This window comes from Branchiostoma lanceolatum, chromosome 14, assembly GCF_035083965.1.
Source record: "Branchiostoma lanceolatum isolate klBraLanc5 chromosome 14, klBraLanc5.hap2, whole genome shotgun sequence".
Classification (NCBI taxonomy): domain Eukaryota; kingdom Metazoa; phylum Chordata; class Leptocardii; order Amphioxiformes; family Branchiostomatidae; genus Branchiostoma; species Branchiostoma lanceolatum.
In genome coordinates, this window is record NC_089735.1 from 3,329,180 (window position 1) to 3,355,482 (window position 26,303).

The 26,303-nt window shown below is 41.5% G+C and overlaps 3 protein-coding genes across 12 annotated transcripts in view; 2 read left to right on the forward strand and 1 right to left on the reverse strand.

The window, feature by feature from the left end:
• The first annotated feature begins 1,981 nt into the window (after nt 1-1,981).
• LOC136448351 (STAM-binding protein-like) lies at nt 1,982-10,710 on the forward strand. Its single transcript, XM_066447764.1, has 10 exons — nt 1,982-2,102; nt 3,333-3,475; nt 4,724-4,788; nt 5,213-5,381; nt 6,138-6,651; nt 7,118-7,251; nt 8,064-8,201; nt 8,867-8,979; nt 9,460-9,562; nt 10,582-10,710. The coding sequence occupies exons 2-10, from the start codon at nt 3,335-3,337 to the stop codon at nt 10,642-10,644; spliced, it is 1,440 nt and encodes a 479-aa protein (XP_066303861.1). The 5' UTR covers nt 1,982-2,102; nt 3,333-3,334; the 3' UTR covers nt 10,645-10,710.
• A 3,338-nt stretch (nt 10,711-14,048) lies between these two features.
• LOC136448352 (zinc finger protein 678-like) lies at nt 14,049-16,759 on the reverse strand. 2 transcript variants are annotated; one of them, XM_066447765.1, is made up of 2 exons: nt 16,643-16,759; nt 14,049-15,150 (listed from the first exon to the last, which is right to left on the reverse strand). In XM_066447765.1, exon 2 carries the CDS (start codon nt 15,126-15,128, stop codon nt 14,166-14,168), a length of 963 nt encoding a protein of 320 aa, XP_066303862.1. In that variant the 5' UTR covers nt 15,129-15,150; nt 16,643-16,759; the 3' UTR covers nt 14,049-14,165. The 2 variants fall into 2 exon arrangements, with proteins under 2 accessions (XP_066303862.1, XP_066303863.1); XM_066447766.1 differs by having other exon boundaries at nt 16,620-16,736.
• A 1,415-nt stretch (nt 16,760-18,174) lies between these two features.
• The window catches only part of LOC136448874 (AP2-associated protein kinase 1-like), a 39,276-nt gene continuing 31,147 nt past the window's right edge, over nt 18,175-26,303 (forward strand). For 4 of the 9 annotated variants that reach the window (XM_066448559.1, XM_066448562.1, XM_066448563.1 and 1 more), the window contains exons 1-8: nt 18,177-18,948; nt 20,623-20,741; nt 21,184-21,289; nt 21,655-21,794; nt 22,318-22,439; nt 23,768-23,982; nt 24,421-24,524; nt 25,182-25,261. In XM_066448559.1, coding sequence (XP_066304656.1) covers nt 18,798-18,948; nt 20,623-20,741; nt 21,184-21,289; nt 21,655-21,794; nt 22,318-22,439; nt 23,768-23,982; nt 24,421-24,524; nt 25,182-25,261 — 1,037 coding nt within the window. In that variant the 5' untranslated portion in view covers nt 18,177-18,797. Of the gene's footprint in view, nt 18,949-20,622; nt 20,742-21,183; nt 21,290-21,654; nt 21,795-22,317; nt 22,440-23,767; nt 23,983-24,420; nt 24,525-25,181; nt 25,262-26,303 lie in introns of all 9 variants that reach the window. The other 5 variants (XM_066448566.1, XM_066448569.1, XM_066448561.1 and 2 more) reach the window with 3 other exon arrangements.

Here is a 26,303-nt window from a genome sequence, read left to right on the forward strand (position 1 = left end):
AAGGTAAGACCACAGCAAGTAAATTCGATGGATAACAGCTTCTGAAGACTCAAAATTGAATGCGAGAGTGCAAAGAAAAACAAGATACCCAAGTTTTCAACATGGAGACCATAAACGTTGTAATAAGAATTGAATGCGACAAAACATGTAACCACAATAGTGTGGCAAATTGGTATCACTTACCAAGTTGACAACTACACCCCACTGGTGTCACTTCTACAACTACACTCAGTGCTACCTCACAGTGTCACTAGCTTCTAGAAGCACATTCAAGCTACCAAACTACATATTTTTCCTCGGTACATTCATCAACATCAACATTTTTCGAAATCAGGTTAAAATGAATGCGCGCGCTAATCCATGGAATTTACTTGCTGTAGCCTAAAAGCCGGAAATGGCTATTCATCGACCGGATGTTTGATAGTTTTCGCGTCTTTTTTAAAAGTTTGGTATGTCTGTGATGGATCATCATCTGCATCTACAGTCTTGGACATGTCTTGCAGCTGCATTCACTCTTTTTCATCTTCTCTCACTGCGTCTTGCTTCTTGTCCTTGCGAGCTCCCTTAGCTCTCACAGTTTCTTTTCTTCCGTGAATACTTTCATCAGGTTGGAAAACCACCGGATGACAAGATTCTTTATTCACGACCAAGATATTTACAACAGCAACAGCCGACATTTTTGACGAACCAGCCAGTATTGCCCTGAGGAAGGTGACAGACTCACCGAAACGTCGGCTGTTGTTGTAAATATCTTGGTTGTGAATTAAAAAATTATATTCTTTCCTTTTGTATGAGGACTCGTTCTCTGTACTTGTTGTCTGTCTTCAGCATTCTGATCAGATCTACGCACTTCCTTTACGGGCCGTGTATCAACACGCTGGTCCTTGTATAATTCAGCACCAGGGATAGGAACGACTGTATCGGATGGATACAGAAATGTTAAGTGCACATCACCAACAGCAACAAGGTAAGCCTGATTAGATCGCACTCCTAGCGACCCGACCGACTTATCGGCCTCCTAGATCCTCCCGGTAGGGATCAATTAGCTCCTGGCAACGAGACATTGTGTTACAAAGACAAGGGCAGGGAAACCAGTCTTCTTGGCGTGTCATTCAGCACCAGGGACAGGGGCACCAGTCTTGGTGATGTGTCATTCAGCACCAGGGACAGGGTCACCAGTCGTGTTGGTGTGTCATTCAGTACCAGGACCTACCAGGTAACCAGGGACACCAGTCGTGTTGGTGTATCATTCAGAACCAGGGACAGGGACAACAGTCTTGTTGGTGTATCATTCAGAACCAGGGACAGGGACAACAGTCTTGTTGGTGTATCATTCAGAACCAGGGACAGGGACAACAGTCTTGTTGGTGTATCATTCAGAACCAAGGACAGGGGCATCAGTCTTGTTGGTGTGTCATTCAGCACCAGGGACAGGGGCACCAGTCTTGTTGGTGTGTCATTCAGGGACACACATAGAGTAGTATTGAACGGACCCATAAAAACCTGATCATATTTCATATGGCGTAATGAAAACAAACTGCTTGCTTGTTGAGACTTTAGGCCAAAAAATGTTTACTTATGCACTGCAGTTCCTAGTTAGGCCGCAAAGTGTCTCTGTTGCGTTAAAAAAAACAATATTAGTGGCATTAAAGAAAGCAATTTACCAGAACTTTCCGCCTACCTAACCTCCATAGCAGGCTCTCTGGGGCTTGAGAGGGGGGGGGGGGCTTTTGCTGATGACTTATTTTTGTACTGGGCCGTTGTGCAGCCAGCCCTATGATTAGGCCCTCACTAGTACAATGGTTACAGGCTGGTTGCACAAACGACCCAGTACGGAAAGAAGTTATCAGCAAAAAGTGTATTATAAGCCCCCAAAAGGGCACAGAGAGACTGCTATGGAGGCTACCACTTAATGTGGGAACGAGATCGGAGGTCAAAGGTTAGAGCATCTCGTTCTCAGAGTAGTCATTCGACGTGACTCACAGCCAAAAATGGCGTCATTTTGATATCGAAACATCTGTGCGAAGAATTAGTCATTATACCGACCTTTTCTTACAGCTACGCCCGATATTTGTCAGTTTTCGTGTACATATATTTCACAGGTAAGTCCTTGTTACCGAAATTATGATTGATAACGACAGCAAAGCAATAGCACCCACCGAGCAAGCCGAAAGTTTGGGACCCGGAAGTGAAAATATAATATGATGATAAAATGATGTTCGTTGGTTCATTGGTAAATTTTGATGACAGCATTTGTCTAAAAAACAATGACCTCAGATGTGTTTTAAACAGACGTCCTTTTTCCATTTTGCCCAGTATGTAAACAGCCACGTTATCAAAACGATTCATTAATGTATTTTATGCTATACTTGAGTTGATTTTCAATATTTTGATGCCCTTGATATTCTCTATTATGTATTAAGGTATCTCCATGATTGAAGTACAATTTCATTCATATCTCAAGACTGGTTTTATGGTTGCACTTACTAGGTGCATATGGACACTACAAAGTGACACTTATTATCATTTGTAAATCTTGATCTCGATCTTCTTGATTTGGTTCTGAGCAACTACTCTCCAAGCAGAGCTAGGGTTTCGGCTGGTTTTTGACGTGTTTTAGGCGTTTTTGTCATGCCTTCTACTTTGTCATCGTTTTTGTTGCTACACAACAAAAACGATGACAAAGTAGAAGGCATGACAAAAACGCTTAAAACACGTAAAAAAACAGCCGAAACCCTAGCTCTGCTTGGAGAGTACTGAGCAACACCCCTCTTGTCGGGGTAAAGCGCTCAGGGGAGTGCGCTGCGCTTTTATTGTCCTCTGAGGTGCAGGAGCACAGCCTCCTTGAACTTGGGGGGGTCAGCTATCTCCGTGACCTCTTGAGGCAATGAATTCCAGTCTCTCACAGTGCGAGGGTCATGCACACATGCATGTACTAGTAACGTTACGGTGATAATCATGCTTTATATGCTGATCATAACCATAGCCTGGTGGTGATAGATATCTTTGCACTTGGAAACCACAGGAATACCGATAGGTAGTGATAATCCCAAAATGTTACTTTGAGGTAACTGAGAAGATGCGTCCATACAGATCTCCAACCCACTGTTTTTCAAAGCGGCGGATTTATGTATCCCGGCGCAAATGAGTATTTCACATTTTCAATTACTCTCAAACCCAACTTGTCTAGACATAGCCATCACTAGTATTTGTTTAGTCTTTTGGTATGATAATGTTTCTACCATGTACTTGCAACTATCCTTCGGGCATGAACTCGCAAATAAAATTTTTTCTTGCTATTAATTTTTCCTTGACTGTTTGTTTGCGTTCAGCCATGCCGTTGTCGGTGCCACCGTCTCCCGGGCAACCGTCGGAGCGTGTTCGCGTCCTGTCAGAGAAGGCGGCCACGGTCACAGTGGAGGACTCCATCGCTCCGAGGATGTACTTCCGCTCAGGGGTGGAGATGGTCAGAATGGTGGGTGCACAAGAGCTTATGTTGGCTCGTTCGTTCAGACCCTTTAAGGGCAGCACATTTCTTTGCTGTTTCAGTAGCAGGAATATTTTTACAGGGAGGGGCTGCTAGCCATTCCCCTTTAACATGCTCAAGGCACCTCCTCGAACACGGGACCCCCATTTTACGTCCCTTCCGAAAGACAGATGCAGCTCCAACCGAGATGCCATGACCCAGGAGTGAACCGGGGTCACCCAGTTAGCAACTAATTGGAACCAGGGGCTGTGAGGCTGCTACCAGTTGAGCTATAGGGACATCCCAGGGTACATAAGAGCTGTAAAAGCAAATGATGTATTAATGTTTTACATCTGTTTACCCTCTCACAATCTTTGAAAGATAAAGTTATTTATTCAAGCAGCTGGATAGATTTTGGAGACGATTCAGTTAGTTAAAAAAAGTTAAAATCCTCCCACACCACAAGGAGGTTAAAAGGAACTGCACACCATAAGGTGTATAGGGCGGTGCCCTTCTCCGTTTCATAGCCCTGAGTCACACTGTTGTGCAATCACTGCAACCACTGGCAGTGGAGTATGTTTAACTTCCATACTGTTTCAGAAGTATATGTACCATTTTTATAAAGTCTTTGGTATGGCTTTGGTATGAATGCGCCTCTTGTCCAGAGGTGTCCTACCCGGGGCTTGAACCCGAGCCTTCTGGTCCAAGTAATTTGAACCAGATATGGCTAGTAACAGAAGCGCAGACCACTACACCACAGGGACACCCCTCAGACGATTCAGGGGGCATCCACTATCCTTCGTCCGTGACACTGTGTCACTGGTAGCGGATGTTGCTTGAATAACTGTTATCTGGCATATCTTATTCATTGCCTGGATGTCTAACCCTGGTTGCCATGTTCCCTGTGATGTCATTTCCAGACAATCAACTTATTAATATGTGATTACCTGGCGGCAGCAGCCTGGAAGACCCGGAAATATGGACTTTTTGATGGTGTAAATAAAAGGAACAGGGGGTATATTTGTACAGGATATACAGCTTAATTGTACCAGGGAAATTCCCCCTATAGCTCTTTTTGACACATATTTTGTACATTTACCGGTAATGAACAGTGTCCCGCCTAAGGACAGCAACCATTTCAAGTAGCGTGTATGTTGGATGGTGTACCAGTGTTTGGCAATACATGTACAAAGTGATTCAAACCGATGTACATGTACATACATACATGTATCTAATGTTGTATCTCTACATATACAGGCCACAGTCTACCACGAGGAAGGAAACTTGGAGGCTGCTTTTATTCTCTACATGAAGTTCATCACGTGAGTTTTCAGATTACTTTTCATTTGTCAACTGTGGAAGATTATAATTTGAAATATGTATTTTTTCATTAGATCTATGAACATTTTTGGAGAGGATGGTAGGAAAAAAGTTTAGCTAGTTAACTGACAATACTATTATTGAGCTGTAAGGGTGGGGGATTGGTGTAATTTAGGGACTTCTTTGATAGAATGAAACTATCGGGATCAACAAGTGGTCTAAGCATATATTAGTGATTCACTGTTTGTCCTAGGACAGATTGCGATCGCAAATCTGTACTAGTAGAATCAGTGATTGTCCTAGGACAGATCCCAATCATAGTTTGTCCTAGATTGTCCTGAATCGCAATCTCTCATGTGACATATACATACATAGGGGAAGGTAAGTGGAGAAAGGGTCAGACATGTTTCTCACCTTTGATTCCAGTTTGTTTGTGGAAAAGCTTCCCAAACACCCAGAATACAAGTCTGCTCCCGCCAAGGACAAGCAGACAACCAAGCGGAAGCTGGAAATGGTGTTCCCTGTGGCAGAAAAGTGCAAGAAGAAACTCACAGAGAAATACACCGATGATCTCAAGGAATGGGAGATTGAAAAGGTGAGACATGAAGTTAATATCTTCACAAAGTAAGCAGTTAAAACATAGGATATCATCTTGTACCTCAGTGATCGAGAGACCTTCAGAAGATCCGTAGACTGACCCAGTGTTTGGAACAGTCTAACACCAAACACATGCATGGCTCCAGCTCTGTCTACCGCCAAACACATGCACAGCCCCAACTCTGACTGCCTTTAAGAGACTCTTAAAAGTATCAGAAATTCAGACCAAAACAAACGGATATGATCCATATACCTACTCTCCCAGCAGCATTTTTTGGGGGGTCGCGGTTTGAAGCGACCAAAAAAAATGACAAAGTAGAAAGCCCGACAAATTCGCCTAAAAACACGTCAAAACCCATCCGGAACCCCTCCTTTGCTGGGAGAGTACCATATACCAGCTTTCACTCTATCATGTGTTTTGTACCATGTATTCGTAATGATGTACATGTATATTTTTAGATTTATTAGGACTTAAATCATGTAATCTGTATCTCTGTTATATTTTGTCTGACCCTCACCTCTTCCCTCATGACCTCAATGAAAAGTAGCCTGCAGGCCAATTTGAGCTTCTCATGAATAAACAAAGGTTCAAAGAAACAAATGTATAATTTATGAATATATATGCAGGGGCTATATACTATGGAATATTTTGCAGAACACCACATTATGTACTCTTATATTATAACTGAGCATTTTAATTTGTATAGGTAGAGATAGACTGAATCACTTTGCTTCAATGTACAATCTTCTCCAGCAAAAGATTGAGGAGCAGATTGCAATAGAGAGAGCAAAAGAAGCAGAAAGGCAACGTCAAATTGAGGAAGATCGACGAATGGCAGAAAGCCTGATGGAGGAGGAGAAGGAAGAAATACGGAAAGAGTCTCAGGAAGAGCAGTACAGAAGAATGCAGGAACAAAAGAGACTGGAGCTAGAGAGAGAGAAAGATAGGACTTTGGAGGAGAAGGCAGTTCCTCCTACTGTCCTCCCATTAGATGGGGTGGTCCCCTTCAGTAAGCCTCAGTCTTGGGACGACACTAAGGGTGGAGTCATCACCACGACGATCTTGGGTCCAGATACAGCAAAGTTGGGACCTGCGGCAGCAAACGTGAGCACCCTACCTGGACAGGTGAACGGACAGGTGCAACCAGAACAGGTGCAACCAGTCGTTCCTTCAGCCCCGCCTCCAGCATATTCACCTCCAGGCGGCCTGCCACCCCCTAAATATGTACCAACAGTGGACCGGTCCACAAAACCAGCCAGTCTCCATGGTGAGCTTTTGTTGATATCTTTGCCACAATTTGTAGCTCAATCTCAAGGGCATATACTATAGAATGTCCTTGCTGAATTTTTTCTAACTCAGTTATTACTCAGACATTCTTAGCCCAAATATCTGCTTGTAATTAAGTTCTCAAACTACTGCTATGGATGGTAAGTTATGAAAGACCATGCTATTTCAATTTGATGCTGAATTTGAAGGTCAACATGAAAACAAAGTCTCTGTGGGCTAAGATTTATTTAATAGGCCTTAGTTAACACAGTTTCATGAAGGAAATATAGTTTAGCTTACACCCAGTCCTTTGTTTTCATCTTGTCTTCTTGCTAGATTCTTACTCTAAAATGACTCTGACAACCTTAGAAACAAAGTAGCGTGCTCTAAAATTGACACTTTTAAAAGCAACTTCTATCTTACAAACCTTTAGAGATGACTAGACTGTGTTTTTCTCTACATTACAGATGTTCCCAGCAGTAACAAGTATGGCCTGAGACAAGTCGTCGTCCCTCAGGAGATCATGCTGAAGTTTTTGAACCTTGCCCAGCCAAACACTGTTAAGAACATCGAGACTTGTGGCATTTTGGCTGGAAAACTGGTATCTATTGCTATTTCAAAAGTTTTACATTTGTTGAACGGTACAGTAGACTAAGTACATTATTTACATTGCCTCATATCCGGTTTCCAACATCAGCTTCAGAATCTTAGATTGAAGCAGATGCTTTTGAGCAATGATGTTGAGGATATACATTGGTCTTTGAGTCACTGGAGAAAAGTCATGAGCCTGTAATGTCCACAAGAGATTTGGAAATCACACTGGGTCACCCCTACTCTTTTTTTATCGGGTTTGCTAACAGTGCAAGGCCAAGAGATTGCTTATTGGAACAGAACTAATTTGGTGAAAGATATAGGTGACAATGCATATGCTAGGAGATGCCAGTGAACATTGCTTTTGAGGGCTTGCGGGCTTATTTTGTAAGGGAAACACTTGTTATTAGAGAAATCCTTAATCATGGAGTCCATAGAAAGAAGCTTCTTATTGATAACTTTGTTTGGGTTCTTAAACATTTTGGACGAGTTTGATGCCAGGACCAAAGGCTTAATGTCCCCTCCAATGGATGATTGCTGACATCCATGTGTAGCTGACTTGAAAGACGAATGATTTTAGACTGTTGATATGAAATTTGTATGTATTTTGACCTTGGAAATGTTTATACCAATGCACCAGTGTTTGTGCATGTATGTATGAATGTAAATATGAATGTACGACCCCTGGAAGACTAGTCCCCTTGGGGGCTAAAGGGTATCTCAATTAACTACTACAGTAACTACTACAACAGTACTTACTCCAGACTTAGACTCCTTTATGAGTCTAGGGTAACTTTGATCATCTTTTCTTTCTCCATCCAGAAACAGAACAGTTTCACCATCACCCACGTGCTGGTGCCCAAGCAGAGCGGAACCCCAGACTCCTGTACTACTCTGAGTGAGGAGGAACTGTTCGACTACCAGGACAAACATGAGCTCATCACACTAGGATGGATTCATGTTAGTTTGCGTGTCAATATTTTTAAGTTGTTTTACACATACTTGATACTTTATTTCCTCCATTAGTTATCATACAAGTAGGTAGCTAATCTTCCTGGAGGACAAAAACAACATACAACAGTTACTGACAAAGTACATACAAGTTGTTACAACTATTTACATACATGTACTACATTCAAATGGACTAGTTTATATACATATACATATACATACACATACAGAACTTAAAGACAACAGGAATGGAATTTGTCGATTGTCAGATCTACAGAATATAATGCTGAACTTGAATATGAATGTGAAAACAGAGCTTGAGGGGAAAGGACCTAGCTACACACAGTTTCAGGGAGTAAATGTCATCAGAAGAAAGTTTTTCTCACAGCTGTTTTCATATTGTTTGTTTTTTGTTGTAAATTTTTGTTGTATATGTGTGAGCCAATGAAATGAATTTTAGTTAGATTAGAAATATACGTTACAGTTAAATCTTTATTAGAAAGTACAGCTTAAAAAGTACAGCTTAAACTTCTTTTAAGCTGTACTTTCTAGTATAGACTTTATCTGGATACCTACAGTGTTTGTACAGCTACATTAGAAATATACACTTGATATAAACCACATCTCCAGAAGTTGAATTTCTAATGAAGATTTCTGCCTTATAACATCTCCAGACTCATCCCACTCAGACGGCATTCTTGTCCAGTGTGGATCTCCACACACATTGTTCCTACCAGCTCATGATGCCAGAGGCCATTGCAATTGTGTGCTCCCCCAAGCACCAACAGTGAGTACTGCAGTTTATCTAGTCACAAAGACTCTGAGAGTACATTTGGTATTAAATGCATGTAGTCTAACTATATATATATATAGGCATGTTAATCTTAATGTAAAAGACTGGATGATATTTCTATAATACTGTAAAATGCATTTAAGTTCATTTTGGTTAAATGTTTGCAGTTTTCATAGTAGTGTCTTCAACGCGGACCTAAAACTATGGCAAAATTGCTCATTCTGTCTTATTGCTAGCCTAGTCCCCATTGTTTCAACCACACACTAAAAACCACTGCTGACACTCTATTTTCTCCCTACCGCAAAATTGAATCCCTGCAAACTTAAATGCATTTACATAAGTATAATATATGGTATAATGCATGTAGTCTGACTATAGGAATATCGTAAATGACTGGACGATTTTTCTATACTCACTTCATTCCTTTCATTTAGTACAGTCGCATTCTGAATTCCTTCTAAATCATGTTATCAGGACAGGAGTTTTCATGCTGACCCCAAACCATGGACTTAACTTCGTTGCCAGCTGTAGGCAGAAAGGTTTTCACCCCCATCCAAAGGAGCCTCCATTGTTTGAGGTACGTATATGTACACGTAATTACAACAGTGAAGAGAAGATAACACCCCTCTGCAAATACAATGTAACTTTCGACCACTTTTAGTACTCTCTTTCTACCAACTAGGGCATCTAGTGCAAACCCTTATAGTGCCTAGTGTCACAAAAGAAAGTAACTTTCCTTGCAGGGTATATTTCTAAAAGAAGGAGTTGCTAGCCCTTCCCTTTTAACGTGCTCAAGGCACCTCCTCAAACACGGGACCCCCATTTTACTTCCCTTCCAAAAGACTGGTGCAGCCCCAACCGAGTTGTCCTGACCCAGGATTGAACCTGGGTCTCCCAGTCAGCAACTACTGTAAATGCAGAAATGTTCGCGGTTTTATGTTCGCGGTTTTTGTGGTGAACTCTTTACCGCAAACTTAAAACCACCGCGAAAAGCCGTTTCATCGCGTGACTGTAGCGCTACTATTGTTTCCAATGCCAACTCAAAACCATTGCGAATACTCCATATTTTCCCTACCGCGAAATTAAATTCTCGCGAACATTTCTGCATTTACAGTTATTGGAACCAGGAGCTTCACTGTAAGACTGCTACCAGTTGAGCTACAGGGACATCCCTCATCTAGTATAGTGATGAAACTTCTTCAGAGATAACTACTTCTTGTATTTGTTATGCAGGGCTCGAAATACAATATTTTTGTAGGCTATAGGGTAAAGGTACTATTGTACACTAGTATACAGAATATTCTTGAAATACAAGTTTCTGAAAAAGCAATGTAACCGTACTTGTTGTACTTTATTTGATGTATTACTTGTTTGCAATTTCGAGTTAGCAATAAAATTACAGATTGAAGTTCTTAAGAGCGTTAAACTTTGTAATTTTGTTTTACTGACATTCAACTTTATCTTATGCGGTGCACCCAAAATGCTTTCTGTGCACCTAATTTTTTGGGGTGGGTGCACCTGTGCACCTATTTCCAAAAATGAATTTCGAGCCCTGTTATGTCTCTCATGCTGATATGTTTCCTGATTTTTCTGCAGGACTGCTCACATGTGAAAATGCTGACCACTGAAACCGTTGTTATGGTGGACCTAAGAAAGTAAATCCAGTATCTGCCATTTGCCAATACTCGAGGAATATGAAGTCAAGAGAGAAAAAAAATACTACATTAATGAAAAGATTACTACTATGACATTTTTTAATGATTTAATTATACTATGATACTATCAATAGGCTTTGGATTAAAGTATTGCTTTAATGTATAGAGAAACTATACTATATTGAAGTACATTTGCCACTTTGATACATGTACATGTGCATGTAATGATGGATGTTTCTGCATGTACATATACTGTAGTACAATATGCAAATTAAAAGGGTCTTGTATTATAGGTTACTTACTTAGATATTTCCTTTTTTAGGTGAAAACTCTAGGTAATAAAATGATAAAGTTAGGTCCATGTTGCACATACAAATTTGCAAGATATGTATAAGTTATACTTATAAGTTAATGGGAAATTGATATGTTTGAGCTAAATGTGACATATTTACCCATAGAAAAAAGGTTGGGCTGATATTAGTTTTTAAGCCACCAGTTGGGCAGCTTCCACTAAAATTCACTTTTTGCACTGAAATTTTGTTTTGGATGTAAAGGAGCAATATGTCCCTAGTACTTTTATTGTATAGATTCATTTATCTTCAACAAACTTTGATAGTAGTTGGTACCTGAATCATGATTTATTTACCACACTCGATGACTTATGTCATACCTAAACCATTCATATCTAACTGTTTGAAGCTAATAAATGATGATTCTTCTACTGTATTTGATGACAATAGGTTCCATTTTAAAATAGTTTGTGTGGAAAATGAATTTTTGGACACTTTGATTTTGGTATTTATCCCAGCTGTCAATCCTGGCATTAATGTTCATAACGTTACATGTGGTTCTAAAACCCATACTACGAGTGTACTACGAGTGCGCTTGTAAAATGCGTGTGTGAACCCAGCCTTGAAGAAGTCCAGCACCTTCGGCCAACAGCCAGTCTTAAGCTTCTTCCCATCTCCAACTACAAGCCGGGAATTCACCCTGTTCTATCTGTTCAATCCGTTCCTCTGAATTGCTTCCATGCTAAATAGTCTGGCACTGCCCCCTACCGGATTGGAGCTGGAATTGCAATGGGTACAAGGCGACCGTGATCCCAACATCCACAGAATGTGTTTCCTTACCTTGTTTTGATTTCAACACTAAATTGTAACAGTGAAATACTTAGTCAGTTAGTTAGTCACTTTGTTTGTATTGCATACCCAGTAATGGCATAACACTACAGGTTTGTACTGAAGTGTACAAGCTGCATATCCCGATTTTGATTCACTCACACCGACCCATAGTCTTTACGATGAGTGTATGTGTATGTTGGGTTGTTTTACGTGCTTGAGGGGGTATCTCAAACACGGGACATGCAAAGTGTCTGTGTTATTTCTGATGTACTTTTCCATATTTCACATCCACATGTGGCTATGGGTAGCACAGTGGATTGAATGTGTTTCACCTTTGCCAGGCAGGCTGTTTTCATGTGTCTGAGAGGCGTATGCGTACATAACTTTTGGATCGATTCTTATGATATATGGTATATTGGTGGGTGTCGGCAAAATGAAGAAATGGTTAGATTCTATGTCACCTGTGCCTTTTCTAGGTCCCGCAGCATAACATTCGGATTCATATCTGGACAACCTATGGTCGTGATTTTAGGAAAGAAGAACTCACAGAAATAAGTTTAAGCCCACTAGCTTCTTTGCTTGGAACTGCAGGGGTGTTCTAATTGTAGACTTTGAGTCGGGATAAGTCAACAAGGGATGAATGAATTCTCATTTTGACCTGTAGGTTGATGAAGCCCAATGTAATGGTATGTAAATTGTGAATTTAAGACTATTTGATAATCAAACAATTACTCGGTGAAGATAACTAGAGTTCCGCGAACACATTGTCTTTGCCAAATAATCAAGGCTTATTATGGAGAGTGATTAATATTCACATGCTTATCACCCCCTGCAAATTTGATCATACACCATACCGTTTGGAAGTTATGATAGGGGGTGGGGATGAGTCCAGTCTAGATAGGGTTGAAAATCATTTGGTGTACAGGACTGCAGTGTATGCGTCTAGTGTGCTGATATATGTTATAACTGGTCATGAAAAAATATTGAAAGTGATGACAAAATGGTGCAGTCAATACATGTGTATATATGAATAGAATAAATCTTTATTCCATATCATCGATATCCACATTTTGAAAGACATACCGGAGGAACTAAACTTGAACAAAAACAGAACATTAATAAACCATCAACGTTAACTATAACTAATGCAAACTTGCATTGAGATACACGCTGCCCTATTGTCCAAGTCAACATGCATGTCTAAACACCCAGCTGATAGAATGGCCTACTAATCTTCAGGCACAAATATCGATACCACTATGTAGGAATCTACCGGTAACTTTCAGTACCTTCCCAAAATGACTTCTTCACACTAGAAAAAAACAAACTGAGTTTTACTGTTACCATACACAAAACTGGTCTTATATTTACCATGAAAATTCTCTGTCTTGTTCTTTTAAAGTGCAAAATGCATGAACTTGCGTCATAAAGCCTTACAGCCACCGAAGAAGCCACATGGGCAGGATGTGGTGGGTAAGATGTTTGTTAGCTGTGGAATAAATCATCCACTTTATATACATGTATATCAAATCAGGAAAGTTATCATATACATGTACATCAAATCAGGAAAGTTATCATTGCATGTATATCAAATCAGGAAAGTTATCATATACATGTATATCAAATCAGGAAAGTTATCATATACATGTATATCAAATCAGGAAAGTTATCATATACATGTATATCAAATCAGGAAAGTTATCATATGCATGTATATCAAATCAGGAAAGTTATCATATACATGTACATGTATATCAAATCAGGAAAGTTATCATATACATGTACATCAAATCAAGAAAGTTATCATTGCATGTATATCAAATCAGGAAAGTTATCATATACATGTATATCAAATCAGGAAAGTTATCATACACATGTATATCAAATCAGGAAAGTTATCATATACATGTATATCAAATCAGGAAAGTTATCATATACATGTATATCAAATCAGGAAAGTTATCATATACATGTATATCAAATCAGGAAAGTTATCATATACATGTATATCAAATCAGGAAAGTTATCATATACATGTACATGTATATCAAATCAGGAAAGTTATCATATACATGTATATCAAATCAGAAAAGTTATCATAAATATGTATATTAAATCAGGAAAGTTATGTAGTAAATCACAGAGTAAGTTACAATGTGGGCCTTCAGATTGCTCTGGCTCAGCATTTTGAACTTGACTGTCATGAATTCTTTCCTGTTTCAATACCTTACCGTAGATGACTACTCCTTTTAAACATTCATTTTTCTCCATTCAATACCTTTCCAAAGATGAATGTTGCCCAGTTTCTCCTGGTGACCCTTCTAATAAATGAGTCTTTTATCTTCCTGGAACATTCAGCTTTTGTCAGCTGTGTTAATTATTCGCTGGTGTCTCTTCGTACTACTCAGCTGACGGAACCAGTTGCTGCACTCTTCACGCGTGGAGGGTTTTCTCTCCTGTGAGTTTGCATGTGTTTCTTCAGAGTACCCAGCTGTCTGAACTGCTTGCTGCACTCCTCACACTTGTAGGGTTTCTCCCCTGTGTGAGTCAGCATGTGTGTCTTCAGAGTACCCAGCTCACTGAACTGCTTGCTGCACTCCTCACACTTGTAGGGTTTCTCCCCTGTGTGAGTCCGCATGTGAGTCTTCAGTTGACCCAGCTGTCTGAACTGCTTGCTGCACTCCTCACACCTGTAGGGTTTCTCCCCTGTGTGAGTCAGCATGTGAGTCTTCAGAGTACCCAGCTGACTGAATTGCTTGCTGCACTCCTCACACTTGTAGGGTTTCTCTCCAGTGTGAGTCTGCATGTGACTCTTCAGTTGACCCAGCTGTCTGAACTGCCTGCTACACTCCTCACACTTGTAGGGTTTCTCCCCTGTGTGAGTCCGCATGTGACTCTTCAGTTGACCCAGATTACTGAACTGCCTGCTACACTCCTCACACTTGTAGGGTTTCTCCCCTGTGTGAGTCCGCATGTGAGTCTTCAGAGTACCCAGCTCACTGAACTGCCTGCTGCACTCCTCACACTTGTAGGGTTTCTCCCCTGTGTGAGTCAGCATGTGAGTCTTCAGAGTACCCAGCTCACTGAACTGCCTGCTGCACTCCTCACACTTGTAGGGTTTCTCACCTGTGTGAGTTTTCATGTGACGGTTTAGGTTACCCAGATTACAGAACTGCTTGTTGCACCCTTCACAGTTGTATGGTCTCTTTCCTGTGTGAGCACGCTTGTGCTTTTTCAGAGAATCCAGATGAGTAAACTGTTTGCTGCACTCCTCACACGGGTACGATTTTGCGGGGGACGGTTTAGGGACAGCCTCTCTTTCAGATCCCTCTCCAGCTTCAGCACGGCAGTTGCTATATGTTGCCATGACGATGACGGCTCAAACCGATCTATAAGGACCAAATGAAACAACTTTTGTTACAAACCACCCTGTGACCAAACAGTCCAAACTGATCCGCATTAGTGAGGGCCTGCATGCCCCTTTTACGTAGAGCGTAATCGGCCGTTTTAATTTTACGTAGAGCGTTGCCAACCACTCCATAATTTAGCGTAGAGCGTAGGGGGGGGCTTTCTGAATTTAGCGTAGAGTGTAGGGAGGCTTTCTGAATTCAGCGTATTACGTAGCCGGCCCTCCGAATTTAGCGTAGAGCGTTGTCGGGACCCCCCCATGCAGGCCCTCATTAGTTAGTGAACCGTCCCTAGCCTGGCTCCATCCCTTCCTGGTGCCAGGCCACATGGACACTAGAGACAATACACCTTTCTCACGTGGCGGACATCATAGAATAAAAACGAGGCCAATGAGGGCAAAGGGACAAGAATAATTTACTGATTTAGTTTTCCTTCCAAATCACACTGATTTTTTGAAATATGATATCCAATTACCAATATTCTAACGAGTGTAATGCACAGATGAAAAGATGCAGCAATTTAGGTCATTTAGCGCTACGTTGACCATAGTCCCTTCCGTCCCTCCCTCATCAAAATGTAGAAATGCAAAACAAAAACATAAAAATGCAGATAGTTGACGGACATGCAACCACTTACCGGTACTCATTGCCATTGGTTGATTCTCTAATTGCCATGTAATCATTGGTTGAACTGTTTTGATGGACAGTTAGGATCGGTCTAATGTTTGCCACAATGGCCTCGTTTTCAGTCTATCATGTCCGCCGCATCCCGAGAAAGGTCTACAGGTGTGAAAAATTATGGCGGAAAGTTCTTGCCGGGGAATGGGACTTTATGCATACATTACCTCAGAGTCTGTGTCCTTCTTACAAGTGATAAACGCTTTCTAAGTAAAACCTCCTTGGTACATTCGAGTACGCATGTGCAGTGTCAAACGGGAAGGGTCCTGAGGCGCAAACAAATGCTGTCTAGAGGGATTGTTATGCAAATCAAGACAATGTGGAGAGGAGACCTGTTGGCCTTCACATTCACAATGCACGTGCGTACTCGAATGTGCGAAAGCGCTTATACCGTTTAACAAATGCAAAGAACTATAAAAAAGGCATGTTAAGTGATGCACTTTGGCTTGTTTATATTCATCCTTGATTCTACAACAGCAAGATTCAGTAACCCCAACATGAGCCCCCTCCTTTTCTCTCTCCAATGTCACTTTTCAACACGCATCCGTCAACCTTCTAACTTCGCAGAACTATACAGAATCCGATTTTATACTTGTTTCACGATTATGCTTATTTACAAACAACTGCAGGACAGAAATGTCATACTAGTAGGTCTAGCTAGCCACCTGTTAAATTACAATTGCAAGCGTGCATTATGAAATTATTAAACCTCCTTGGTCATTAAGATAAATTTTCCCACCTAATTTTTCTTCGAATTTTCAAATTTTTCGTACCAATAGATACTCCGTCTTCTTACCTGGTCGGTCAGTCGTACACAGTCACAAGCTGAGCTCGTAAAACTGCACAAATGTACACCTGACGACGAGAACGGAAGGCACCCTCTCTCTGCCTCCACGCCGTGTCTTGATGTCTCTTTCCTGTATGGTGTCGTGTATCACTCCGCGATCCGAGTGCGTATGTAGTAGTAGTCGTTGTCGTTAGTCTATAAAAATTGATTGGGCCGGAAAAGCGTGAGTTTAGGTCGATCAGAAATTTCCTTTCAACCTTCCCAACTGATATTAAATTTAGGTGGAAGCTTGTTTATTACTGACGAGATTTCAAAGGTAGGAAAATTTCAGGATCCAGGCACTGATTGTCGGACGTGTACTCTTTTCTGTCCTGAGTGATGCGGTCGTGGGACGAGGTTTAGGCGGGAAAACTACTGTAGCTTACTTCACTAAAGGCGGCAAATTCAAATTGAGAAGTTGACTGAGTTTATAGATTCGATATTGGACCGCCTGGCGGCTCTCTATGGTACTGCAGTAGAACTTCCGGTTTTCTTCACATATGGCCATGATTTCTAAAAATGCAATTTTTTTGGAAACGGACGAAAATAGATGTCCGCGCGGATGTCATCTATAATCAAATCAACATGGCCTTGATGAAAAAAACAGTAACTTAACTGTGCACAAAAAAATCTTTCTTAGCGCTGTAGCCCATCAGAAAAATTACGTCAGCTTCTTTATACAAGTACATGACGTACATAGTCTTTTCATTCCATAACATTCAGGAAGACAAGTGTTCTTTATTTCTGACATACTTAGCACTAGAGGGTATCCCTGAGGCTCAACAGGTTAGCACTGCTCCTCACAGTTGAGCTGCTATTTACCGTAACTTGGAGGTCAGGAAATCACAGTTGGGGCTGCACCATGCCCGTAGCCAGGATTTTGAATGGGGGGGTTCTTTGTAATGTTTGAGGGACCATCGAACGCCGTAGGCGAGCTTTCTAGGGGGTCCGGGGGTATGCCCCCCCGGAAAATTTTAAAAATTGAACTTTCTGATATGGCATTTCCCATGTTTCTGAGAGGATTTCAAAGAAAAAAAATCAGAGACAAAGCAGTTTTTCTAGGATTCCAGCCCCGCTGGTGATACAAATAAGTCCGCCTTGAAAAAAAAAAACCTTGGACGTTAAAAAGTGGACCCTGGAGCGTTTCAAATTCTAAGAATTGAACCTTCTGAAAGGGCATTTCCTGTGTTTTTGAGAGAATTTGAGAGGAAAAATCAGAGACAAAGTCAAAGTGAGCAGTTTTTTCTAGGATTCTAACCTCTGTGGCCTTGCTACTGATGCAAATACAAATAAGTCCGCCTTGAAAAAAAATCTTGAACATTGAAAAGTGGACCTTCAAGCCTGTGAAAGTGGACCTTCAAGCCTGTGGGGGGGTTCGTCCGAACCCCCCGAACCCCCCCTGGCTACGGGCATGTGCACTGTCTTTCTTGAAGGGACGTAAAATGGGGGGGGGGGGGGGGGGTGAGGGTCCCATTTTACCTCGAGCATGTTAAAGGGGAAGGGTTACCAACAATATATCCTGCCACTGGAATTTTATACTGTCTTATGGCATTTGGAAGCTTTGTGATGGTGAGCATAGTTGGATATGCAAATTAGGGTCTACTTTGCATAATTGATGCAGAAAACGATAGAATAGCCTTCTTTGTTAAGATAGCACTGTTATACTTGAGACATCTTCTGCTATTTGGGTGGAGATGATCAACTGATATAATTTGTATGATATGCAATCATCGCCAATGTTCTATTTTTTTCAACACTTCAGGTCCCACTGGATAGCAAGTTTGCGGGGAGGGGACAGAAATCCCCGGACAGCTGGAGTTTGCGTTATACAGACTACTAAATTACCTTTCATTCATTTTCTTCAGTACTTAGATGTCTTAGATCGATGTGACATGTTACTGCGACAGAATCGGATAACCAGGCGAGATTTTGCCGCAGTGCATACTGGGTAAAACTCGCCGCCATCTTGGCAAAAAAAAGGCGAGGCCGGGAGAAGAGGAAGAGGAAAACACGGGACAAATTATATCTGTATCCCGCTTCTCTCGTCCACTTTCGTAGGATATGTCGTTTCAGATAGGCTGTAGAATACGTTTGTTTTAATTGCGTGTCGCTGGTAAGGACGAGGATGAAGAAAATCGAGAAATACAGCGAGCGATTTACGGAGAAGCTCTCTCAGATATCGTCCCAGGTTCAGAAGCCCAAATCGAAAAAGTACGAGGGAAAATTATTTGTCGTCGGGCAGCATCATGTAATGGTAGAAGATGTCATCGCCGAAGGTGAGTCAAACTTCTGTCCCTTTTTTTGGATTGGCTAATAGAAGATCACGGATATCCAAGAAGTTATACTGAGCTATTTTATACCAGACAAACATTGGGACGGAAACATGATTTTGGTGGACATTAGAAAGTGAGTTGATGGAAAACAGGGTCAAATTTTATTGAGCAATTCGTAGTACATGGTGTGGCAGACGACAGCATCGTTGTTTGAAATATGCTAAGGCCTTAACGGACTCTTGTGTGGGTTTGGGGATTGCGATCGATTCCTGTCCGTCTGAGCACACACTTCGCGAAAAGATGTCAAATTCTTCACGGACTGGGACGTCGGGCACATGATCCAGATCGCGATTTGTGTCCGTGATAGTTTACTGACGTTTTTGGACAAAATCTAAGCCCTATGTCCTCAGTACACGACCTTGGAACGATCGGGGAATAGTGTGAAACGTTTATGGAGATTGATTGAACCCAGATCCTTATGAGGGAAGGCGGGGCGGACGAAAGGACACAGATAAACACCGAAAAATGATGAGAGCTGTCAGAGTATGGCGGTCTCAGCTGGTCGCGGGTGACATTGGGAGATGCAATGACGTCATCGCTAGTCTATGCCTTGGGGAGGGAGAGACCAATAGAGAATAGAGAGGGGATGATAATATGTATTAAAAATATTGATGTTATTACTCAGTAATATTGATGACTTTATTTGTCACATCTGCTCCAACAATTTTGTCAAGAAGGAATGATAACACCACAACAGCAGAGTTATAGAAATATTTGACTAGCAAAATAATGCACAATATCATCCCTTCCCTATGACATTTCTTGGTCCCTCCCATGAGTCTGTTTTTTTATGTCCTGTGACTTTCAATTGGCTCGCAGCCATAATGACAAACAGCAGTATGACCGAGATATTAGATTACATAGAGGCCAATCAAGTGACCTCCTTAACTAATTGTTAGGTTAAATGGTGGGATAAAATTATCAACTTGAAATTATTTTTTTTCTACGTCCAACTCGCAGCAGCTAGTAGATTTATTTATTTTATTCAAATTGCAGTACATGTAGATTAAAAAATAAGGGACTGTACAATACTAAGCAGGGAAGTTGGCTGGTATTCAGAGAGGGGAGGGGCATTGAAAATGTCTTGGCAAGGAAAGGGGGACTGCCAAGAAAAAAATATTGGGAAAAGTTTTAATGCTGTCGTTCTGATCCTTGGTTATATTACACTGAACGACCTGTCACACCTAACTTTTGCACATCTAGCTGCAAACGTTCTTTAAACCTATTTTTTTTTCAACCTTTATTTAACCTTGAAAGTATGCAAAAAAAATCTAGTGAGGATGCTCCTACAGTATCAACCAAAGTTAAGTTTCCAAACTTTTTGTGCCGAGTGTACATGATATAATGTTACTGATTTTATCCAGCATAAAGGTATGTTTATCCGGTATATGTAGATGGTGTATTTCAGCAATCGTAGCGAATACCATTAGTCAGATTACAGAAGTGACCTGGGGGGAAACAACTGGGGGGGAAACGACCGGGGGGGGGAATCGACCTGGGGGGAATTGTCTTCAACAGGGGGGGGGGAAACGTCCCTATGGTGGCAACAAATTCTACTCTGCAATAGTTCTAGGGAAAAACAAATTTTTTATGAATCCCTTTCTCACGTCTTCGCAGGTGGATTTGCCATCGTATTCCGTGTCTCGACACAAACGGGTCGCCGTTTCGGCCTGAAGCGAATGTTCGTAAACAACGAGCATGACCTGTCGATTTACAAGAGGGAGATCACCATCTTGGTAAGATTGCTCTGCTGATACATGTACTGTAGGAAATGTTTCTAAGCATTGTCCAGGCCATAATCATATCTTGCAATGCAGGCAAAGTCAAACCTGTACAAGTGACCACCTCTACATAAAGACCACCTGGCCAATGTGACTACTTTTTGGTGGTCTCTTACTCAGCTAATTTTTCCCATTGACACAAGCATTATGAATCCGGTCTTTAGTGACCACTTGTCCAGATAGACCAGATTTTATCACTCCCCTGAGTGGTCTTCTTGGGCAGTTTTGACTGCATTTTTATCTACTAGTATCTGAATACATTACAATACTGGAACCAACAACATAGATAATCTTTCATAATGTTTTGTGTGTTGGCAATATTGATGATGTGTGATTCTTCTTTCCATATATATGTATGTACAATCTCTTCTTTTTTCTTCCTCGTTTTCAACTTCAGAAACAACTGAATGGACACAAGAACATTGTGCCATATGTGGACTCCAGCATTACCAAATCCAGCAGTGGAGTCTGGGAGATCCTTATTCTCATGGATTTCTGTAGGAGTAAGTATGGTACTTGTACATCCTGGGGCAGTTTGATGATCAGATATAGATATGAATATTCAACTTCATTGTGATGGAAAAAGGGAGGAAATGCCTTGGAGTAGTTTCCCACAAATTAGCAACTGCTTCAGGCATACATTTTCGCACAATGTAAAAAATCTGATAGTCGTCTGTACAATCGACTCGTTGTAGTTCACACTACTGTTTGGTGTAGCTGCTGCAGCGTTGCGATGAGGTCCCAAACGTTAAGTATTTTCACATTTGCATAAACATACTGTCAGCAACAAATAATGACAGACTTAACAATTACTTCTTAAGGATGGGGTGCCCAACATGACCGAGTCTGTATCTTCATCACCTTTCAGCTGCGGTTATTAAGGAGATGAATGACCGTCTTCCCGCGGGGTTCACGGAGGCTGAGGTGCTGAAGATTTTCTGTGACATGTGCGAGGCCGTGTCCCGCCTGCACCACTGCCAGACTCCGCTGATTCACAGGGATCTGAAGGTAGATATGGCACTCGTTCATTGTTTGTTCAGTCATTCAATCATCTTTTCATCATCATCTATTCATCCTATCAATCAATGACTCATTTGCTTGCTCATTTTTTCAGTCATCTTTTCAGCATCATTTATTCAGTCATCCATTAATCTTTACCAATCAATTAATCAATCAATCGATCAATCATTTTTCCATCATCAGTCACTCATTCATTCCTCTATCCATCCATCCTACCATTACTTATCTAGTCATTCAATCACTCACTCGCTCACTCCTTCACTTGATCCTGGCTGTGTCGCTCACCCGACATGCACGCTACCGGAAAGGGCTGCAGTCCATAGGACGGGACGTTTAGCCATGGTCAAATGTCCATTGTGCTTGTCGAAAAGAGCTAGCTAGGGGAATTTCCCTGGTTCAATGAACCTGTAAGTAAATACTGTACATAGCTTCTGTCTTTTGTCACGACCAGTGGAAGAATAGCTTTTCAGTGAGCTAAAACTGGGTCGAAATCACTTTCCGTTTTCCTCAGGTTGAGAACATCTTGTGGCACGACAACGGGAACTACGTCCTGTGTGACTTCGGCAGCGCCACGGCCAAGTTCACCAACCCGCAGGAAGTGGGCGTCGGCCCAGTGGAGGAGGAAATCAAAAAGTAAACGTTTTTGTCACTTTTAAAGAATGGTTTTTATTGGTCAGAAATTACCCTCAATGGCAGCCTTTCTAGCGCTGAATTGATGCAGAGTTTACAGGTTTCACATAATACACAACATATACATATACATATCTTATCCACACTTGCATTATGTGGAATTGTCGCAAGGGTCTGGGCGGCTGCCATTCGGCGCCACCAGGTGACCTCAATACGACCTTCCCCAACCGAAGTCAGGTACCCATTTACACCTGGGTCTTGTAAAGTGCCTTTCCCAAGGGCACAAGATCAGTGACATGGCAGGATTCGAACTCGGTACCTCTTGGTTCTGAGCCGAACGCTCTGCCGTTGCGCCACAGGACCCCACGAATATTTTATATTGTACTGTCAGGGTTTTAAAGTTGGGAGTTTGACATGATACAAATCATCTTTAGTGGAACTATAGTGCTGCAAGTATATCTTTGATACTATGATTATGACACTGCAAATATTCCTTTGCTTTGCATTACTCCTGTACTACAGAATTGTTTCAACCTCAAAGTTAAAACACTGTGAAACACTCCTTTTTCCCTACTACCATACTGTCAGGGTTTAAAGTTAGAAGTTTGACATGATCTTGTGGAACTGTAGTCATATATGTCAAAATGGGGACTCAGGGGACTACAGTAAATAATAAGCTGAATTTAATATTGTTTTGTATCATGCTTTATGATGTAAATTTTGTGGGATATTGGTGACCTTGGGAGGGAGACTAAGACTTACAATTGTAATTTTGCACTAGGCAGGGGAAGGAGGTTTTTGAGGTGTTTTAAGTTTGTGGTTGAAACCATTCTGTACAACTTACAGTAATATTTACTGTGTCATGATGTTGGGTTGGAAAGGTCAAAGCAAAAACCCTGAAAATAAGATCACTCTGAACATTTCAGCATTTCATTCAGGCCCTTGCAGTGCCTAGTGGCACTAAAGGGCAGCAAGATTTCTTGTTGTTTCAGTATATTTTTACAGGGAGGGGTTGCAAGTTCATACCCTTTAACATTGGCACCTCATTGAACACAAAACTTTATTCTACGTCCCTTCCGAAAGACGGGTGCTGCCCCAACCACGATGTCCTACCCAGGATTGAACCGGGGTCTCCCAGTTAACAACTTATTGTTTGTTTTGTTTGTTTGAACCTTTGTTTATTCATGATAAGCTCAAATCGGCATGCAGGCTGCTTTTCTGGCTTCAGACCAGAAAAGGTAATTGGAACCAGTGAGGCTGCTACCAGTTGAGCTATAGAGACATCCCATTGCAACAACTTTCATAAACCTGCTAATGTTGTCTGTTTTTAGATACACGACTCTGTCGTACCGTGCCCCGGAAATGGTGGACCTCTACAGTAACAAGACCATCACCACCAAGGCGGACATCTGGGCTCTGGGCTGCCTCCTGTACAAACTGTGCTTCTTCTCTCTACCCTTTGGCGAGAGCAGCATCGCTATCCAGGATGGACACTTCACTATCCCTGATGGGTCCAAGTACTCCAAGGAGCTACACAGTCTCATACGTAAGTGGTACAACATCATGATTTTTTCCTGGCTGTCTTAAGCCTTGCCTATCTATTCAAACTTGCTTCCTTCCTCCTGTCCCTTCTACTGCAGAAGAAATATTCCTAGTGAGTTGATGATATACTGTTTAACAGAATTAAGCTGTTAGGCACAACAGGGCTCGAAATACTGGGTGCATGTGCACCTGTATGCACCCAAAATTGGAATTGTGCACCTAATTTTTGACTGTGGGTGCATCAGTGCACCTAGATATTTTTGTATGCTATAGGGTAAAGGTACTATAATTGTATACTACTATACAGAACATACTGAAATGTAAGTATCAGAAAATGCAATTTTACATGTATGTCCAAACAGATCTCAAACCCAATGTCCCCCAATATGATGCACTCCTGTATTCCTGTATGTTAATGGAGGTTACATGTTTTCCCCTACAGGCTACATGTTGGAGGTCGACCCTGAGATTCGCCCCAACATCTGGCAGGTCTCGTATGTAGCATTCAAACTGGCCGGCAAGAGCTGTCCCATCCAAAACCTCAGGGTAGGTCACGGTGCACCCAGACTGGGATGATGTCATTGTGGTCTTAAAGTGCTTATGCTAGTCCAGGGATCTCCCTAAAGAATGGAATAGTGGTGCTGCTCCATCCTGTTATAGTCCCACCTCCATCTTGTTGATTTTCAAAGTTAGGCAGGGTATTTCTTCCAACATTTGCCCAGCTAAGCCTGTAGTTTTGCTCAAAACTTGAGATTTCATTGATTGTAGACAAGATGTAAAGCTGAAGTTGCAAGAAATTACTTCCACTAGATCTAATGTCTGGAAAAGGTAAAATGCAACAGCTGCTCTCCTGTTGAGGTGTGAGCACCCGCACCCCTCTCCAGACCTCCCCCTCGCGACATGCATCATGTGCTTTGGCAGGCAGGAGTTTTGTGATGGCTCTTCTGTGTCGAATGTTTGTAATTTTTAGATATTTCTCTTAGAAGTAAGTATCTTTAAGTAATCTGTATGTTATATGATACAAACAAAAATGTGTAGGTCCTGATAGATTACAATTTATCTGGTTTACTATATCTGGAACATGTTTAAGCACAGATATAAGTCTGGACCTGCACTCTTGCACCTGTACTCGAAAATATTTTAGGTGCTCTGCCTTAACACCAAGACATAGACACTTATGTACAATACCTGATCTGTCTGTAGAATGCACCAACCCCCAGTAAGCTGCCCATTCCGATGACAGAGAGTGAACACAAGGCCAAACAGAAGGCCAACAGGACAAGGTAAGGACTTCTTTCCTCAAAAAAATCTTCAGACTGTCATGATAGATATTGTTCCCATGCCTATACTGCTTAGTAACAAACAATAACACATTATAACGATTCTTTTGTATGTCATTGTATTCATGCCATATTTGATTAGTCCTTTAATTATATTGACTTGCTAACAGTCATTCCAGTGTTTAACATCAATGATGACCAAATAAAATTCCTTTGTGTTGTACACTAATACCATCCTCCCAGCAGGCCCGATATGCTCGTTTCATTACCTCCCATAGCGGCCCTGACCTTTCCAGCCTGTGAACTCGCTTCTGGTGACGTTATTGCACGATGTTACCTCAATCGACAGTTGGTCATGAATAATTAATGAACTAACTTTATTCGGCACAAACAGCTGTTATTTTGCTCTGAACCCAAAGTAGCGATGTAAGACGTAACCTGATTGGTTGATAGCATCCCAACGTCCTTTGCGCTTTTGCTCTAGATGAGCTTAAGCCAACCCTCTGATTGGCTGAAAGCTATTTTGGTGGTGACGTTGCCAGAAGAGAGTTCACAGGCTGGAAAGGGCAGGGTCACTATGGGAGGTAATGAACCGAGCATATCGGGCCTGCTGGGAGGATGACTAATACATGTTTGTCTAAGTTCTAACATGTTTTTATTCTTCTTTCTCATCTGGATGCAACAATTCAGTGATATTTCCCCCATGTGCTTCTTCATGTCTTTCAAACATTCCCAACTCCTTGTCATGATATTTGTTTTTAAAAATATTCTCCTGATCATGCTGTTTTATAATCATTGCAAAGAAATTCTATGATGCAATCTTGTTTGAGTACTGAAGAATACTTGACAAAGTTTTCCTGCAAACCTCAAAACTGGATAACGGAGTTCTTTGTACACAACCAAGTGTTTTGTTCAAGCCAACATTTCGGTGACCGTCTGTCACCTTCCTCAGGACCAGGGTTTCTTTTAAACCAGGCAACTGGGGCGCTGCGCCCTCTTGCTTCCGGCCTGCGCCCTCTTGTCAAAATGACGATTGAACCCTAAT